The 19,162-nt window shown below is 39.8% G+C and overlaps 2 protein-coding genes across 5 annotated transcripts in view; one reads left to right on the top strand and one right to left on the bottom strand.

Annotated features, from left to right (window-relative positions):
* Positions 1–12,160, top strand: part of hmcn1 (hemicentin 1) — a 67,995-nt gene extending 55,835 nt beyond the window's left edge. For 3 of the 4 annotated variants that reach the window (XM_056763725.1, XM_056763724.1, XM_056763726.1), the window contains 27 exons: positions 593–862; positions 959–1,149; positions 1,223–1,436; positions 1,572–1,706; positions 1,807–1,997; positions 2,246–2,327; positions 2,421–2,690; positions 2,779–2,949; positions 3,149–3,319; positions 3,816–3,986; positions 4,487–4,657; positions 4,739–4,909; positions 5,022–5,192; positions 5,333–5,479; positions 5,609–5,746; positions 5,828–5,949; positions 6,120–6,357; positions 6,904–6,966; positions 7,052–7,171; positions 7,262–7,396; positions 7,562–7,675; positions 7,766–7,891; positions 8,402–8,530; positions 9,283–9,645; positions 10,625–10,744; positions 10,895–11,021; positions 11,100–12,160. In XM_056763725.1, coding sequence (XP_056619703.1) covers positions 593–862; positions 959–1,149; positions 1,223–1,436; positions 1,572–1,706; positions 1,807–1,997; positions 2,246–2,327; positions 2,421–2,690; positions 2,779–2,949; positions 3,149–3,319; positions 3,816–3,986; positions 4,487–4,657; positions 4,739–4,909; positions 5,022–5,192; positions 5,333–5,479; positions 5,609–5,746; positions 5,828–5,949; positions 6,120–6,357; positions 6,904–6,966; positions 7,052–7,171; positions 7,262–7,396; positions 7,562–7,675; positions 7,766–7,891; positions 8,402–8,530; positions 9,283–9,645; positions 10,625–10,744; positions 10,895–11,021; positions 11,100–11,466 — 4,688 coding nt within the window. In that variant the 3' untranslated portion in view covers positions 11,467–12,160. The remainder of the gene's footprint in view (positions 1–592; positions 863–958; positions 1,150–1,222; positions 1,437–1,571; positions 1,707–1,806; positions 1,998–2,245; positions 2,328–2,420; positions 2,691–2,778; positions 2,950–3,148; positions 3,320–3,815; positions 3,987–4,486; positions 4,658–4,738; positions 4,910–5,021; positions 5,193–5,332; positions 5,480–5,608; positions 5,747–5,827; positions 5,950–6,119; positions 6,358–6,903; positions 6,967–7,051; positions 7,172–7,261; positions 7,397–7,561; positions 7,676–7,765; positions 7,892–8,401; positions 8,531–9,282; positions 9,646–10,624; positions 10,745–10,894; positions 11,022–11,099) is intronic. The other variant, XM_056763727.1, reaches the window with a different exon arrangement.
* Positions 12,161–12,235: 75 nt separating this feature from the next.
* Positions 12,236–15,769, bottom strand: arpc5b (actin related protein 2/3 complex, subunit 5B). Its single transcript, XM_056763728.1, has 4 exons — positions 15,496–15,769; positions 14,536–14,608; positions 13,817–13,993; positions 12,236–13,688 (listed from the first exon to the last, which is right to left on the bottom strand). The coding sequence occupies exons 1-4, from the start codon at positions 15,633–15,635 to the stop codon at positions 13,626–13,628; spliced, it is 453 nt and encodes a 150-aa protein (XP_056619706.1). The 5' UTR covers positions 15,636–15,769; the 3' UTR covers positions 12,236–13,625.
* Positions 15,770–19,162: the final 3,393 nt, after the last annotated feature.

Below are 19,162 nucleotides of genomic sequence, written 5' to 3'. Positions count from 1 at the left end.
CTTTTTTTTCAATGTTGTTTTAGTAAACAAATTTAAGATTTTGTTCCAGAGCAACCCAGACAAATGTTTTTAATAGCCACGAGTCGAACAGGTCTCAAGACAGAAAGCATTCAGACAGCAATCGGCTTCAAACAATATACTTTTGTTCCTATAATTTACACATTCATAAATATCTACATACTACATCACAAATGTTTTGCTAATAACAGGAAATAAATGATGTACTGGATTTTAACTGTGAGCAGCGTGCAGCTGAAGTTGTTCAACCAGAGAAAATGATTACTCATTTATCGGCTATAATATGTCGGCATAAATTTTATTATTGAACATTAAAAATGACCATTTCTTGCATCCCTAGTTTGAATACTGCTTGCATCAAGCAGAACCGGTTACATAATACTAGTAATATTTTCATTATTATATAATCTTATTATCAAATCTTGATGCATAAGATTAAAGGAATGTTATTGCACACTGTGTATTCAGTTTTATTAAGGGAAAACATTTATTTTGCCAGCAAAACTTCTTGATTTGGACTTCAATATCATCTGCTCATCTGCTGTTCTCTTATATTATTTATTTTCTCATGCAGTACCGCCTATCATCACATCTGACATCAGGTCGTATACTGTAGCACTAGATGCATCTGTGACTCTGCAGTGTCACTCGGAAGGTTTCCCCACTCCCTCTATCACCTGGTACAAGGACGGGAAGCCGCTGAACGAGTCTGTGCGGCAACGGGTTCTGAGCACAGGAGCGCTTCAGGTCGCCTTCGCTCAGCCTGGAGATATGGGCAGATATACCTGCACTGCTGCTAATGTTGCAGGAAGCATCAGTTTGACGATGAGCCTCACTGTACAGAGTGAGTCGATTTTAAAGTTCTGCCTTCATTATTTTGTAAAAAATCACTAAAGCCAGAATCTTGGAAATATAACAACCTCTCTCTCTCTTGCTTTAGTCCCTCCCTCCATACGGAGTGGGGAGTCAGAGATGTCGGTGGTAGAGAACACTCAAGCTCTGCTATCCTGTGTGGTAGAAGGTGTCCCTCAGCCCACCGTCACCTGGGAGAAAGATGGCCTTCAGGTCACAGACACCATTGGAGAATATACAATCCTTCCTACAGGAGAACTACTTATAGATGCTGCACAGGTCAGATTTTGAAATGCTTTAAGTCAATTTATATATTGGGGCAGTTTTCTAATGCATATCTTTGTATACATAGCCGGAGGATTCTGGGAGTTACACGTGTGTTGGCACCAACTCTGTAGGGCAGGACAGCCGTACCGTGGATCTGTCAGTCCACACACATCCAGTCTTCACAGAGCTTCTAGGAGATGTGGCTCTCAACAAGGGAGAGCGCCTTCTACTGACCTGCGGGGTCCTTGGCATTCCTCCACCAAAGATCACATGGGCGTTCAATAACTATATCATTCCTGGTATACATTTTTAAATCTGCATTTATATATATTTTTTATATATTTAAGTCACTCTAGAAGCTGATTGTTGTGCTTCATAAGCTTTAATGTACGGAAAGTAGGAGGTTTAATGTAATATTGTACATTTTTCCACAGTCCAGTATGACCAGGTTAATGGCCACAGTGAGTTGGTTATTGGGCGTTTGAGTAAAGAGGACTCGGGCACGTATTCCTGCCTGGCTGAGAACAGCGTGGGATCCATCAAATCTCTGGGATTTGTCTATGTTAAAGGTGAACATCTGGATTTCTGCTTTACTCTTTATAATGAAAAACCAATAAACAAGTCCAACGTGACCATTGCTAACAATCTGAATGTCTGCACCATCTCCAGAACCACCAATAATAGATGGAGATGTTCATTCAAACCGCATTGAGCCTCTGGGAGGGAACGCTATACTAAACTGTGAGGTTCGAGGCGACCCTCTGCCCATCATCCGCTGGAGCAAAATGGGCATCAGCGTGCCGATTAGCAACCGCATCCGCCAGCTTGACAACGGATCTCTAGCCATCTACGGCACAGTGGTACAAAAACACAACACAACAGTCTTGTCTGTAGTTCACGATTATAGATGCACTACTGCAAACTATATAAACCATTTTGGATAATTTCATGATGTCATTATTTTCTCACCCTTGTGTACACAAATGTTTAGATTTTTGATGCTTTGATGCTTCTTTCTTTTTTAATGTCCCAAAAGGAATCGTTTTACACTAAAAAGTTGTTTCATCGCTCAATCATCAATCCAATGTTTCTTTTCAAACTCTCATAGAGTGAAGATGCTGGAAATTACATGTGCGTGGCCACAAATGATGCAGGAGTGGTGGAGAGAACAGTCACACTGACCTTACAGAGTAGGAGTCTATGTTTATATGTGTATACAAAAATAAAAACATAATGTTAATAATAGTAATATTTATCTTATAATGACATCCTCAATCCCATAGGTTCTCCAACCATCACTGTAGAACCGGTGGAGACGGTTGTAGATGCAGGTTCAACTGTGATGCTGAACTGTCAGGCAGAGGGTGAGCCTGTACCTGTCATTGAGTGGTCCCGCCAGGGGCGCCCACTGTTGGGTAACGACCGCATCACCACCCTGAATAACGGTTCTCTGCGGATCAGTAGTGCTAAAAAAGAGTACACGGCAGAATACGAGTGCGTGGCCCGGAATCTGTTGGGTTCTGTGCTGGTGCGCGTGTCCCTCACAGTGCGCGGTGAGCTAAACTAAACCTTCACTCTTTTAGCCAGTATTATATTGAAGTGTGGGTTTATAATAATGGAGGATTAAATTGTGTTTTGCAGTACATGGAGGTTACTCTGAATGGATGGAGTGGGGAGCCTGCAGCGTTTCCTGCGGCACAGGAGTTCAGAGGAGATTGAGACAGTGCACTAAGCCGCTTCCTGCTAACGGGGGACGCCACTGCTCCGGTTCAGCGTCAGAAACACGCAGCTGTAAAGGCAAACCTTGCCCAGGTACACTTTGTGTGCTGCTTTTGACTAAGGATGTGAACCAAAGGAATCTGAAAACAACAGTTCTATTTTCTTTGGGGACTCTTTAAGTCTCAAATTCTCATGAACAAATTTACTTTGACTCTAAGGGAAAAAAGAAAATATTGAAATAACTGATTTTTAATTCCCTTTTAATTTAAAATGTTGCTTTTTGTCTCTGCAGTGGATGGTAATTGGTCAGAGTGGTCTAGCTGGGAGGAGTGCTCTCGTACCTGCGGTCAGGGTAACAGGACCAGAGTGCGCACCTGTAGTAATCCTCACGCCCAACACGGAGGTAGAGCCTGTGAGGGGAAACCTGTGGAGGCCATCATGTGTAGCATACGGCCGTGCCCAGGTGAGTGAATACGATATTTGTATTAAGAAGATTGGCAACTGCCATTACTATGAATGGGGCGGAATGCAACGCTCAATATGGCCGCTCTAGCAAAGGAAGTCACGCCTTCCATTGAAACGAGCCAATCGTCAAACAGTATTGACTGATTATTCTGAGGCAGGGCTCTCTTGCCAGCCTGAGCGCATGCACAGTCGATGAAGCAAGAAGCCTTTTAAGCTTAGCGAACACAAGTTATTGTACAGTTCATGTCAGGTTTAATTATTGAAAGGACACATGCTGTTAAATTTTGGTTTTTGCTAGCGATTTAAAAAAATATCTGCCTTCCCCCATTCAAGTAGATAGGACTGTGGACTTGCTGTTAACTGCCCAAGGGCGTTGCAAACATGGCCGCCGAGTGGCACGACTTCCGTAAAGGGACTTTGATAAGACTGTCCATCTGCTACATATGCATGAGCATATTTGTTTTGGTCATTCTCACGATCTCTTTATTTGTCAGTGGCTGGGAACTGGGGTGCCTGGTTGCCATGGAGCCCATGTAGTGAAACGTGTGGCAAAGGGATGCAGACAAGACTTCGACTGTGCAACAACCCTCCACCCTCATTTAACGGACCAACATGTGAAGGACTTGACACGCAGACAGAAGTGTGCAATGAGAGGAATTGTCCCGGTAAGCGTTCTGCTGATAGGAACTATCTATAGTATTGGAGAGCTTGATGAGGTCAGGCATCTCCATTACTGTGAGAATTTGGGTTTTGCCTTTGTCCCACATATTATGTGAAATGTATTTCAATGATTATTGTTCACGAATTATGTCTAATCGTACTTGATTTTAAGTCAACTATTGCTTACCCCACCTGTCTATTGCTTACCCCACCTGTAAGTCGCTTTGGATAAAAGCGTCTGCTAAATGATTAAATGTAAATGTAAGTACTGACCAAGCTAACAGAATGTTCCAGAACATCGTGCTGCCTTTTGCTAACAATATCAATAGGGGTATTTCTAAGAATTTCTAAGAACAAGGAACTAACTCACGTGAATAATAGTAAAAGAGGTCTGGTATGTTTCCATGACATATCTTTCCATGACATATTTTACTTCCTCTTTTATGAATATAAGTATTGGACCTATATTCAATAAACATGTTTTTTTTTATATTATCTTCAACAGTTGATGGAATGTGGTCATCATGGGTAAGCTGGGGGGCTTGTAGTGTTTCTTGCGGAGGCGGCACTAGGCAAAGGACACGTGTCTGTGCAAGCCCCGCCCCCCAGCATGGAGGACGGCAATGTGAAGGAAATGACATCCACATCGATTTCTGCAACAGCGAGCCCTGTCCTGGTGAGTTAACACATTCTCAACTACACAAAGAGAGATGCACACACAGAAATAAACTCGTGAAGTAATTTTCTCTCTCCTCAGTTCATGGTAACTGGGGCCCGTGGAACAGCTGGGGTAGCTGTAGCAGGACCTGTAACGGTGGTCAGATGCGTCGCTACAGAACGTGTGACAATCCTCGACCGGCAAACGGAGGCAGAGCATGTACCGGATCAGACGCACAAATCCAGAAGTGCAACACAGCCAGCTGCCCTGGTACAGCAGTCGTACATATAAGATCTATAAAAGCATATGGAAACTATGTATCTATTTTATTCATAATCTATCTTTTTTTCTTTTATTTGTTTTTGTGTGTATGTGTATAAAGTTGATGGTAAGTGGAGTTCATGGGAGTCATGGAGTGAATGTTCAGCATCCTGTGGAGGTGGAGAACGCACACGCGTCAGACTCTGTAAAAACCCGTCACCTAGCAACAACGGCCGTCTCTGCCCAGGAGACTCCTCCCAGTTATCCCGATGTAACATACAGCCATGTCCAGGTACATTTCAATCTTACATATAATGTCTGTCATCAAGACAAGAATTGGTTTTGATCTACCAGTGTTTTTATTTATCTACACTGGACATGATGACTGGACTTATTGTCTAAACCCTTCAACTTTTACTCTTTTGTTCTAAGGTGGCCCTCAGACAGCCAGAGGAAGTATTATCGGAAACATTAATGACGTGGAGTTTGGCGTCGCCATCCTCAACGCCACCATCTCCAGCAGTTCCACAGGAGGCAGAATTATACAAGCCACCATCACTAATATTCCTAGGAGTCTGGGTCAGTTTCTGCTCACCGCTACTCAGTTTATGTGGTTGTGCAGTAGGAGGCTTTGCCTTGTCAAAAAGTACATCATTGTTTGTAACAAGCAAAGGTTGTTTTCTATATGTCCTGCTCTTCATCCTCAAGGTCCTGCTATGAGAAAGTTGATCTCCATCCTAAACCCTATCTACTGGACCACAGCACAGGAGCTGGGTGAGGCCGTCAATGGGTACACTCTCACAAACGGCATCTTTAGACGAGAGACACAGGTGGAGTTTGCCACAGGTATGAGGAATCACTTGACTTCAGTGTAAATATCCTGTAAGGGGGCGAATATTTCAGTGTGCTTAATCGTTGGGACTACAGGTGAGATTCTTAGAATGACCTATGTGGCACGGGGGCTGGACACGGATGGAGCTCTTCTGCTGGACATTGTAGTAAACGGACACATCCTCCAACTGCCATCCAATGCAGACATCGGCCTGAAGGTATGAGCCTATCAAGTCAACTGTTAAAAAAATAACATTTATTCCTTGCAAACGAGTAAAAAATTCTCATCATTGCCTGTCCCATTAAATCATGTTGGGACAAAAGATATTTTACTTTCAAAAAATGATCTTCACCTTAAATTATATCAAAAAATATGTTTTAACTCCAGGACTACACAGAAGACTACATCCAGACTGGTGCTGGGAAGGTGTACGCTCTGTCCACACGTATGTTTAGTATAGACAGGGTGAGCGTACCTTACTCCTGGAACCACACCATCACCTATGACCCCTCCAGAGGTAAGATGCCCTATCTGGTGGAGACTCTCCACGCCTCGACCATCAGCGCTTTCTACCACCCTCTAGAGGAGAAACTGGAGTTTTACATCCATGCCACCATTGCTAAAGGTGCAGTGCACAAATACATTCATTTTCATTTTGGAAACGCATGATATAGACGCTTCGAAAGTGACAAGAACAAACGTTTCTGCGCATGGGCGTGTTCGTGTGCTGCAGTTAACTTCCGGTACACATTCACAAACAATAGAGTGCCTGTAGATTAATTTCTGATAACAAGCAAAACAAACCAAGAGGAAGCATTACTTGGCTTAACTTGTCTTTTAATATTTAGAATTTAAACTGCGATACCAAGCTCAACCACTAGATGTCAATGTACCATACGGTTTCTTTAAACGCCACAAATCTACAGGACCCATTCCACAAATTGTTTATTTAATTTAATTACTATACAATAAAATAAAAACACAATTGAATATTAACATGTATTAAATTAAATATAAATAGTTATATTATTAGACACTATCCAAACACAAACTGGAAGTTAACTGCGGATCAGGCACCCATGAAACGGTCAATATCAGTGTATTTTTTGGGCTAATTTATACAGAAGTTTGCAGTAAACTGTTTATTTGATCATCTATATTTTGTTCTTAGGAGAGCGCAGTAATCAATGTCCCAGTGGTTTTCAGCTGGACCCTGCAGGGCCGTACTGTGCAGGTACATTCAGGCTGTATTTATAGCTAAAACTCTATTCCCAATCTTGATAATCAAAGTGTTTAATTGATGAAATTTGCTGATACAGATGAGAATGAGTGCGTGGAGGGAAATCCCTGCTCACACGCCTGCCACAATGCTATAGGCACATACTACTGTTCCTGTCCCAGAGGACTCACCATATCAGCCGACGGCAGGACGTGCCAGGGTCCGAGACACACCGCTACACATTTAAGAATGACTTTTCTGTCACTTTTATAAATCACTGATCACCTGCTTGTTACATTGTTTATTATAGATATTGATGAGTGTGCACTGGGTGGACACATGTGTCATGATGGACAGGACTGTGAGAACACCATTGGCTCATATCACTGTGTGATGCGTTGTGGGCGGGGATTCAGGAGGACAGCAGATGGGCTGAGCTGTTCAGGTTAACACCTTTCTCTATTTTATGTTTTTGTCGATCTATAGTATGTATCTTTATATGTGATTTATATATGACTGCCTAACCAATGAGACCTTAGGTGTGACAAATGCACAATCACAAGCATACAGTACATTGAAAGCCTACGTTGGTTGTTGTGATGTCTTGCAGATGTGAATGAGTGTCAAGAGTCAAACCCCTGTCATCAGCACTGTCTAAACACCATCGGCAGCTTCCGCTGTGCTTGTGAGCCAGGCTATCAGCTCAGGAATCGTCGCTGCATCGGTACGTCATCCTCACATGCATGTCTCACATATACACTATCGTAGAAGTTATTTCTAGGTCTGTAACTCAAGCGTCTTTTCTTTTCCTCAGACATTAATGAATGCAGACAGAGAGTGTGTCGCTCAGATCAGCAGTGTAAAAACACACGGGGTGGATACACTTGCATTGACCTCTGTCCTAATGGCATGACCAAAGGAGGCAATGGCACATGCATAGGTTTGTGTTTACTTTCGCATCACAATAGAATTCAATGCAAAATTTCAAACACAGGCCATAAAATAAGTCTTGATTTCCAAAGAAGCATAACATTCATGTGTTTTTCCGATACATCTGTTTGTATCAAAGCTTGTTTGTGTATAAATTTGGTGTCTTTAGATCAGTGGTCCTCAAACTTTTTTGGTTTAAGTACCCTTTTTATGATCTTTTTTCCAGCCAAGTACCCCTTGACCAGACAACAACATTTTACTTTAAAATACAGTGAAATGAGTCAAACCTTTATTATATCTAAATTTATCAAAAACAAATTATGCATCTTTGTGTAGTCCTTATTTCAAATATAAATACTATTATCATAATTAATTGATTTTCATTATTTATTCCCAAATGTCAGTTTCTCACACGTACCCCCTGCAGTACCCCAAAGTACCCCTTGGTGTACGCGTACCCCCATTAGAGAACCACTGCTTTAGGTTATATAAAGATTAATGTTGTGGACTCCTCTTGTAGACATCGATGAGTGTCATGATGGCACACACCAGTGCAGATACAATCAGATCTGTGAGAACACCAGAGGGAGCTACCACTGCACCTGCCCCAGAGGGTATCGCTCTCAGGGCGTGGGTCGCCCCTGCCTTGGTACGTAGCCAAAAACTAATCCTCCCCCTACAACCTGACATCCTGAGCTGCTCTGCTGCCAAACGCCAACATGCATCGCTCACTTCTTTCTAATCTTCATTCTTTTACTGCAGTTCATTTCTGTTTACCACTGTAAGAACCAGTCAGCATTCACAATCGGTGATCTCACTTCCTTCCACAAAGCTTGCTTTTGTTGCCACTGCTTTTGTACTAACCAAGAAGAGCCAATGATAACAAATCAAGCAGCTATTTTAGGCTGCTGCAGATGAATCTGTGCGTAAGATCTTTTAAGTTGTTGGGTTTTACAGCTTCACACGGGTAAGTAGTTCAACTCTCGCAGCAAGGCCAAGCACGACTGTTATGGCTCTATCTTTACTCCTTCTGTATCTGTCCCCTTTGAACTTTGACCTCTTCCTTTTAAAATCCTGCTTTGAATCCTCCCTAAAGTGCTACTGTATGCTTTGCAGATGATCTCAAGTGATAGTTTCGATACCCACCTTCCTAATTTAAAGTTTTGAGAATGATAAACCGAATCTGATGTTTTTATAGCGATGACAATCCTCATTGAGCAAACACTAAATCCATCCAGTATTTGTTTCTTTTCATGTTATTGAGGGATAGTCACTTATCCTCAGTTTTTTTCTCACCCCCCCTTCCCCTCATCCTTCTCCATCTCCACCTCAACTCTCTTTTCTTCCATGCTACCTTTCCTCCATTTGTCTTTCTGTGTGTTGGCCTTGCTTGGAGAGCAGACTTAAACGAGTGCGAGATGGTACCAGTGCCCTGTGCCTATCGGTGCGTGAACAGCCCCGGCAGCTACAAGTGTCTGTGCCCCCCTGGGCTCCTCCTGCTGGGCGATGGAAAGTCCTGTGCTGGACTGGAGCGCTTGCCAGGCTATGAGAGTGTCTTATACGGTTACAGAACCTCACAGTCCTCCAGTGATCGGAGCTCCTACCAGCAGCGCTATCATAGCATGGCCTCCCAGAGTTATCATTCGTATGTCCCTATCAGGGAGAGTTACCCAGCCAACAGACCGCACAGTTACCTCTCACGCGGTCGTAGGGCGACTAATACCTGCCCTCCTGGATTCAGGGCAGTAAAGGGCTGGTGTTTAGGTAACTACAAAAGCAACTGAGCAAGAGTGGGGCTGTCATATTTATAATGATAAAGAATACGTCGCTATACGTCTGCGATATCCATGACAAATAGAATATTCAAGTGTCTTATTCATATACTTACGTAAAAAAATAAGAAAGTATACTTTAAGACCTTTTATGGAATTCTTAGAAATATGTTTAAAATGACACTTGACAGGAAACCATATTTGGGCTATACTTACACTCAATCTTTTGATGGAAATATAGTACATGTAAAAGAAAAAAATGACCTATTCTAAGTATAGCTGGCTTGTAGCTGTTTACTCTTTTGTTTGAGTAGTCTATTAAATACTTTTTACATACTTTCTTATGAATTTACAAGTCCAAATTTAAATAGTAAATCAGCCTATAGCCTATAGTTAATAAAAGAATCATCTTTGTACAGAGTGCATAGGAAAAACAATACCTTACTTGTACTATAAAGTGCACAAATAAAATGGCAAACTATGAGTATGAAGTTGTGTTCAACTAAAGAAAAAGTATACTCGCAATATTAGAACTACTAAACTAGTAGTTTGCTGGGAGTATACTTTAAAATGTACTTAAATTTATAAGTAATAAATTATCAGTATACCTTTACGTTAACTTGTAGTATAGTTTTAGTAAAACATACTTGCATACATAGTTTAATACTTTACTGTGCTCAAAAGTGCATTTTTATACATAAAAAATTGGGCCAATTTAGTCTCAGGTAATCTTAAAATAGCACATTAACAAGAAAACTACTAGTATATTGATTTAAGTACACTTTGTAAATATACTTGAATATTTAAGTATGCTTCATATTGAATTTTTTGTTTGGAATGGTATATGATGTGTCTGTTTAATCGGGTATTGAGATGTGCTGCCAACAAAATGACTAACACCAAATAAAATCTAAAATATGATCTAACATAATATTAATAGTATTACATTTCCGTTTTTTGTGTGTGTGTAGATATAAACGAATGTGAGCAGAGAGACATATGTCAACATGAGTGTATGAACACACCAGGAAGCCACAGGTGCTTGTGCCCCAATGGTTATCGCCTTATGACCAATGGCAAAACCTGCCAGGGTAAGAAAATACTAGATAAAAACTTTCACAATATGGTGTATTCAGTTCTTACGAAAGCCCTATGAAATCAAAAGCGTTTTCACACAAAATGTTAAAAGTTTACAAAAGGGTTCCAATCACTCAGTGTTGATATGGTGTGTATATGGACAGATGTGGATGAATGCTTGGAGCAGAATATTCAGTGTGGTGCAAACAGAATGTGTTTCAACATGAGAGGGAGTTACCAGTGTATCGACACACCTTGTCCTCCAAACTACCAGAGAGATCCAACCACCGGGTGAGACTGACACTTAATTTTTACCATTAGCTTATTTTACTTGAATAATTATTATATAGTTCTGCTCTTAACCTTCAGGTTCTGCTTGAAGAACTGCCCGCCCAATGATCTGGAGTGCGCCCTGAGCCCGTATGCACTGGAGTACAAGCTGCTGTCCCTGCCCTTCGGCATCGCCGCCAATCAGGACCTGATCCGACTGGTCGCCTACACCCAGGATGGAGTCGTCCATCCCCGCACGTCCTTCTCAGTGGTGGACGAGGACACGTCCCTGCCTTTTGCCCTGCGGGACGAGAACCTCAAAGGGGTTCTGTTCACCACGCGGCCGCTGCGTGAACCTCACACGTTCCGCATTAAGGTGCGAGCCCTATCCTACAGCGCCGACGGAGGAATCGAGTACCAGACCACCTTCATCGTCTACATTGCCGTCTCAGCCTATCCCTACTGAGAGCACTTTATTACACCCGGCTCACGAGAGAGAACTGTGCAGGTTTTGTACAGGCATGACTGAAGAGCGAGTGTTTTTGCGCGACTGTATATGCAGGAGTGTGTAGCTTCAGATCCGCCACTTGAAGAGATACTCACAGCTTATGGTGACACGGAAAGCCTAAAGGTAAAGACGATGCTGATCTCTGGGGTTCACTGGAGAGCCAAAAGAATATGGACTTGTTGTTTGGCTGTTTTAGAATGAACTATGGGGGTTGTAAGAATACATTTGCATATACTTCTACCTATTAACTTATTGGGAATTGCTTGAAAATATGAACAATACTCCTTTTCATCTGATTGGTTGCTGGATAGGAGGGAATGATTTGATTGGTTTAGATTTGTGCTTGTTGACAGAAGGTTTGGGGTTGAGCCACATACAGTATCCAGTAGAAATGAAAGAAACGTCCACCTCAGGTAAGCCCTACCTTTACTCTAGAAGAGAGTATTGTCCGTCCATCATTAATTATTGTCTGTCCATCATTCATTAGTTATAATTACAGGTTCATACACAATTGGAGTATTTTTGTAACTTTAAGTCAGTAATCAAGGTGTATTCTATTCTCATGATATGTATATAAAGTATTTGGGTTTTTTATTTGCAATACTTGTATTGTATTCACTTTTTTAAAAAAGCAATAAAAATGTACCATACATTCATTTCAATACATTCCTTTTAGGGAAATCGGGTTAAATATAACAAGTTTCCTGCTGAGGGTTACCACAGAAAATATTGTGAATATGTTATATTTTATTATTCGATCACAAAAGCACAAACATAAAAAAAGTATATTTTGCAAGGCAGTCATTACACTGGTTAGGTTTATTATTCTGTTTTACTGCATTGGAGGGACCAGGGGCCTCATGTATAAAACATAGTGTGCACAACAAAAACACTTGAGATTTTTTAAGTATGAAATCTACAACAAGGTTAATTTTTATGAATCCCGATATGTACATGGAATTACGCACAACATTGCTATACAGATTTTCTGTGTACGCAACATTTTGACATCCAGCCCCAGATCCCTGTGACTTTGCTGCACCGTTCAACATGATTGGCTATAAAACATTTCCTGACACACGATTGGATACAGATGTGCTCTCTAAAATATAATAACAATGCTCCATTGCTAATAAGTGCTTTGGAATGTTACCATTTGCACAAAGTTACATTAAGACCATTAATAGACTTGGCATTAGTGAAAGTCAGATTTAAAGAAGTGTCATATGCTTAGAAAATGGCAGACAGTAGAAACGGTTTTCTCAAACATGAGACTCGTGGAACGCGTGCACCTTTGATCAGACTATTATAGCTGTGCATGTGTATGATGGTCAGCTGATGCCCTTTGGTTACAAACAAACGAACACTATAAAACAATTTCCAATGACTTAGAACTGTTTCATGATGCAAAGTGATGTTTAAAGTGATGAAGATGAAAAATCTTTCATCATTTCCTCAGCCACTCTTGTCATTTTAAACCTATATGATTTGCTTTTTTCTTGCGAAAGACAAAAGTTATTTAGAAAAAAAGTTAGTAACCAAACAGCGCTGGCACCCGTTTACTTCTATTTAATGGACACAAAACCAATGCTAGTAAATGGGTGCCAGTTAACAGCATTTTTCAAAATATCTTCCCCTGTGTTGTGCAGAAGAAAGAAAGTCATACAGGTATGAAATGACATGAGGGTGAGTAAATGATGACAGGATTTTTTATTTTGGGGTGGACTATCACTTTATTGCGCCGGAATGTGGACAGACACTAGTAAGAAAAACACAATGACCTATTGGTCCATTCCCAAATGAATCTTACAGTAATACCAAAATGTTAAAACAAACATATAATACAATTAGGCAACTTTAGATAAAATTCTTAAGAGGACATGATACAGACGAGTATCGAAAAGTATTCCTGAGAGAAGCTACGGTTAATTTAACATAGATCTGAGGGAATGTGGTTTTGACCGATGAGAGTGAATGAATGGTGATATGAAAGAGATAAGCAGCAGGTGATAAGTATAGAATCAGATCATTAGAGGTCCTCTTCAGCACCCTGTAGAAGGTCATCGCTTTGTATTATGGGTCTCGACAGGATATTGTGTTTCCAATTGGCTTGCAGTTCACACAGTTTTCCTGGCTGTTAGGACCCTCACGATACAGCCCACTCCACCGGCAGACAGAGCCTGAGGACACATTTACATCCATGGAGATTTTATCCAGAACAACATTCAAGGTAACATTATGATACATGTTTTAAGCATTCAATTTTGAACGGTTGAAACAAAAGAGAAATCCATGAGGTCCACTTTACCCTTTCATGCCACTGCAGCAGGACCGCACTGCTGTTTTCAGATGGTCTCTCGAAGCCCTTGTAAATGTATTTCATGAGCAGGTCCACTCCATTCTTGTCCAGAGACTGAACACCTTTCTCTATATCAGTGCTCTTGAAAGAACTGAGCACCTTTAGCACCAAACCTTCAGCACGATCCTACAATACATTTACATTCATTCATTTCGATACAGAACCAAGAACATTCAACATGTACTGATCAGGGCTGCGTTTCTCAAAAGCATCGTAAGCTTACGTTGATCATAACTCCATTGGTGACAATGGTTCTAAGATTAACTTAAGGTTACGATGCTTTTGGGAAACGCAGCCCAGAGTTTGAACCACTTGTCAATGGGAAAAAAAATGTAACAAGTAAAATGCCAATAAAAAACAGTCACGCTCCTAGAAAAACATGTAGCATAAAAAAGTATTTAATCAAATTATGTTTCAGTTTGTAGTTTTCCGCTACAATGCACTTTTTGTGCAACAGAAAGTAGAAGTAGATGTTTTAGGTTCTTTAGGGAAAGTGTACAGTTGAATTTAAACAATTTCACACAATAATGAGTTATATATTCATGAAACTTTGGATTTAGCAAATGCAAATCCTAATTCATCCTTATACAATAACCAAAAAGACATTGAATGTAATAATTGTGAGGAATCTAGCCAAGACTTGCACAAGTTGTGCCATAATGTCTGACCTTAACATTCTGATTCTTTGTGTTGATTGGTGGGTTTTTTAAAACCGCTTGCAAGGCGCCCATGTAGTTCCCTGTGCAGAATGGAGTTAAGGAATTCCAGAGAAAAACACAATAACAGAGCACAAACACACAGTATTCACACTATTTACAGTGTGCTGCTCGAGCATGCTTCACTATGTAATCGTGATAAAGAGTCTATCAGATGAAAATATAACATTGGAAAGAGGAAACAGCCTGTAAGTGCTCCAAAACGGACATATAAGGACATGAAATCTACTTCCTTATACTAAATAAAGTTATACAGCCGCAAATGAAAGCATCGTTCGCATTAGGAGATAATATTGACATACACCTGAACAACCTGCAACATCTTCACATAAACGCGTTTTAAAGGAATGTTTGGAATGTTGAGACATGTCTGAGCATTTGCAGACTTTAAGACATGAACAATGTTGATGTTGCACCTTCTGCATTTGCAGCATTAGAAACATCTTGAATAAGTCAAAGATACAATTTTGATGTTAGATCTGTTAATAAGTGCATGACACTGTTGTCGTGTAGAGGTATGGACTTAAAAACAAAACAAAACAAGTGTGTTTATGTGATACGATCTCTCTATCGCCTTTTCTTTGTCTCCAAATCTGTCAATCTATTGACCAGCTGACGTATCAAACTGGACAGACGGACTAGCAAACCAGCGTATGTCCTGTTGACAGAATATTACCTGAAAAAAAAATCAAATCTTTCTTCATTCTGTCAATATACTTATATTTATAAGGCATATCTTCAATTCAAAATTTCTTTAAAAAATATTAGTCGTATTTTAAGTCACATCAGTTCACTCTGTGATTACGACCTCACGCACATATCTGCGCGACTTCACTATATTTGTTAGAATTGACTCTGGAAATGTAAGACTTTGTTAAATCATACACAATAAAGCCGAATAAAGCAGGATATTGTCTGATGAGAGAATCCACCTCTGCCTCATCTGGACCCAGTTGATTTTCTCCTCCCTCTTCTTCGTCCACAAACTTGTTCTCGTCGTACTCGTCCACGTCCACTTTCCGGAAACGATCGGACACTGTGTTCTTAGACATGACGAAGCCAATGTATAACCCGTATGATGTTAAAGCATAAAGTATATGTTTTACATGAATTTGATGTAACAGTGCTCCGTAAACCAGCCTGTCCTGACGGTTCCTTCAGCACTGTGTCTGGAGTCAGTGGTAGATTCCATCACTTCCGTTTAGCGCGCCCTCTATCGATACGCTAATGAACTGAAGCCTCCATTCATTTTGATAGACTTCTACTCCTCTCAGCTCTGTTTAATTATAATACTGGCAATACTGTTAAAATGAATATGACTCTTAACAAATACTGTATTATACATATATTTGTTTATTTTAATTACTGTAGTGTACTTGTATATTATAGCAAAACTATGGAATAGTATAAATATTTACGATATAAAATAATGTATTATTAACAGTTTGTGTTCTACATTTTGCTATGTCACACCATAGGACACATGTAAGATTTATTCAACTGAACTAACCATGTAACGTTATCGTAATGAACACGCGTGCTCGGTTATTTCATTGTAGTGGCGGTGAGATGACGGTAGATGGCGACAAAACACTTTCCAGTCCGTTTCTCATGCGTTCTTCAGCGGTGTTGTGTCCTCGTGTTCTCCCTCTACGTCATCAAAATCCGGTTCCAATACTCAAGAACAGTGAACTCATTAAAGTACCCGAAAGTGTTCTCCATAATAAGAATGCATCTAATGCAGCATTGAGCGCGTACTTGAAATCCCAGAAGTCACTGCGGCGCGTCCATCCAAATTCGTTCTTCTGGGGTATAATTCAGTATAGCGGTGCCTGTCAATGTGTTAAACAGGCTTCACAATGACCTATGTGATGTCATAATGATGTGGGCAGCGGATGTTAAAACCGTACGTAGTAATTACACCTTTCACATTCTTCTGTCACGTGCATGATGCATTTTAAAAGACTACCTACCTTGGTTACCTAAAAGTTGCCTTCAAACAACATAACAACCAAGAAAACATTTTGACGTTTAATGACCGTTGAAAAGACGTAAGTCCGACACGTCCCGTCACGGTTGAACAATAACTCCAAAATGAAAGTCGAACGTACGTCTTCTGGCCAAAAATTCCACGTCTTTTCTGCTCGTTCCTGGACGTCCAAATTTGTCATAATTTTCATGACGTTTATTGGAAATTTTGATGAATAATTTAAGCGTATATAAGCCTGCGTTTAATATAATCACACACGCATTGTGTAACATTAAGCAATCGTGTCTTACAGGTTTAGATGTCTCAAATTGACAAAGGTTCTAAAAAGGTCAAAAGTCGGTCCAGTTTGACCTGAACGTCTATAAAACATTTTAAACATGCTTACATCACAAACAATAACACGTTATTTGTGGCAAAAATAAGTGTTTTAATTTAGCACAATTTATTTTGCAGTGAATATAACATTTTTGAATGGTCTTGTTAACAGCTACTATAAGGCAAGGCAAGGCAAGTTTATTTATATAGCACATTTCATACACAAGTGCAATTCAAAGTGCTTTACATAAAATGATTGACAGAAAGAAATAAGTCTTATCTTTAAAATGCAAATGATTTAAGATCACAAAAACTTTAGATTTTAAGAAACAATAAAACAGCAATAAAATTGATAAAAAATGTGACTGTATATATAAAAAGAATAAGAGCAAATAAAAATAAATTAGAAATAGAAGTGCGGTTGATGTAAAGCAGCACAGTGCTCAAGTTGTGAATGCACAGCTAAGCAAGTGTGTTTTTAATCTGGATTTAAAAGGAGCTACTGTTGGTGAATGTCTGATGTCTTCTGGAAGCGGATTCCAGCTATGGGTGGCGTAATGACTAAACACTGACTCGCCCTGTTTTGAGTGAACCCTTGTTATCTCTAACTGACTTGATCCTGATGATCTGAGAAATCTGATTGGTTTATATTCAATGAGCATATCTGAGATGTATTTAGGTCATAGACCATTAAGAGATTTATAGAAAATGAATAATACTGTGAAGTTGATTCTAGAAGTAACTGGTAACCAGTTTAAAGACCTGAGGATTGGAGTGATATGCTCAGATTTTTTGGTTCTGGTCAGAATCCTGGCAGCAGCGTTCTGTATGAGCTGCAGCTGTGTGATGGTCTTTTTGGGAAGACATGTAAGGAGTCCATTACAGTAATCCACCCTGCTGGTGATGAAAGCATGGACTAGTTTCTCTAAATCTTTGCTTGAGACAAAACATCTGATTCTGGCTATGTTTCTGAGATGGTAGTACGCTGATTTCCTTATTGCTTTGACATGACTGCTGAAACTAAGGTCAGACTCCAAAATGACCCCAAATTTTTTTACAAAAAGAAAATTAAAAAAAGTTGAACATCATTTGTATTTTCTCAAAACATAATGTTAAGCAGCCATTTATCAAACAGGAAAATAACAAAAGTACAGTATTATAGTTATTACGTATTTATCTATTTTTTTTTCAAATGTTTACTCTCAATTTCTTGGTCCCGACCACTGGCTCTTCCAAGAGTATGATTCATGTCTTCCACCATTGATGCAGACCTATGGCAGTACCAATTGCTCTATCGGAAATCCTATTATTTCCTAACACTGTATGACTGTTAAACAGCATTAAAACAAGAAAACATCAAAATACGGGATTATATGGTTAACGCATGTGTAAATGTTTTAAAGTCGGTGAAAGTTGTTTATGGCTCATTTTTTATATTCACCCCCCAAGCATGTTTCAGGTGATTCCCCTTTGCTGCATTAAAGTCTGAATCTGATGCATTTGGGCTACAGCTCCTCACAGCATCTGAGTGAGCGAAAAGAATATGAATATTGAAAATATTGAAAAAATTAAAGGCAACATTTGAGGAAAATGACATGAACTTATTTTGAATGTCTTGTTATCCTACGACTAAATTTAAAATACGTACAAGATTGTAGTTAACATGTCTTACACATTATTTAAGTCTAGAATAATCTTACGTCAATAAAAGTTACTAATATTAACACTAGAACACTTTTTTTAAGGGTAGCAAAAGCACCTGATGAGTGCTGAATTCCATGATGTTCGGTTTGAAAGATGAACTTCAGCAAATAGCTGGCATCATGGCAAATCTACATCTTCTATTTAGAGTCCGGATTATGACAAAAATTCAATGTTAGATGATTGAAAAAACAGCATTTGCACCCTCCGTCTTCAATGCCACTGGACCCTTGAAAAATACCCTTAACTATGTGTGTAAACTGTTCATTAATATATACACACACCTGGACACATGACTACTTCCAAACTAAATGTGAAACTTCCTGTCACATTTTGTGTTTACAAACAATTAGACCAGAAGTCCTTAAGAACGAGGTTGGGAACCCCAGATCTATTTACACAATGTTCCTGTAGTTGCATGAAATTGCTCAACTTAATTTTAAATGTGACAGTTTTTAGGCAGTGACACGAAACGCAGCCAACGATAAACAGTTTGGGGCCTTGATGATTTTGCTTCCCAGCAAAAAGCATTACATAGCTCAACTAAGTGTTAAACGTTTTATAGACGTTCAG

This window comes from Triplophysa dalaica, chromosome 13 (genome assembly GCF_015846415.1).
Source record: "Triplophysa dalaica isolate WHDGS20190420 chromosome 13, ASM1584641v1, whole genome shotgun sequence".
Taxonomy (NCBI): domain Eukaryota; kingdom Metazoa; phylum Chordata; class Actinopteri; order Cypriniformes; family Nemacheilidae; genus Triplophysa; species Triplophysa dalaica.
Note: the sequence above shows the minus strand (reverse complement) of the source record. Positions and strands in the feature narration are given on the sequence as shown.

What these genes read in the sequence shown, in the direction of transcription:
- arpc5b (XM_056763728.1), bottom strand. Translation starts at nt 15,635, where the DNA reads ATGTCTAAGAACACAGTGTCCGATCGTTTCCGGAAAGTGGACGTGGAC. An exon ending in GTGGATTCTCTCATCAGACA is followed by an intron (nt 14,609 to 15,495) that starts ATATCCTGCTTT and finishes TCCATTCTGCAC; the next exon opens with AGGGAACTACATGGGCGCCT. An exon ending in TGCTGCAGTGGCATGAAAGG is followed by an intron (nt 13,689 to 13,816) that starts GTAAAGTGGACC and finishes ATGTGTCCTCAG; the next exon opens with GCTCTGTCTGCCGGTGGAGT.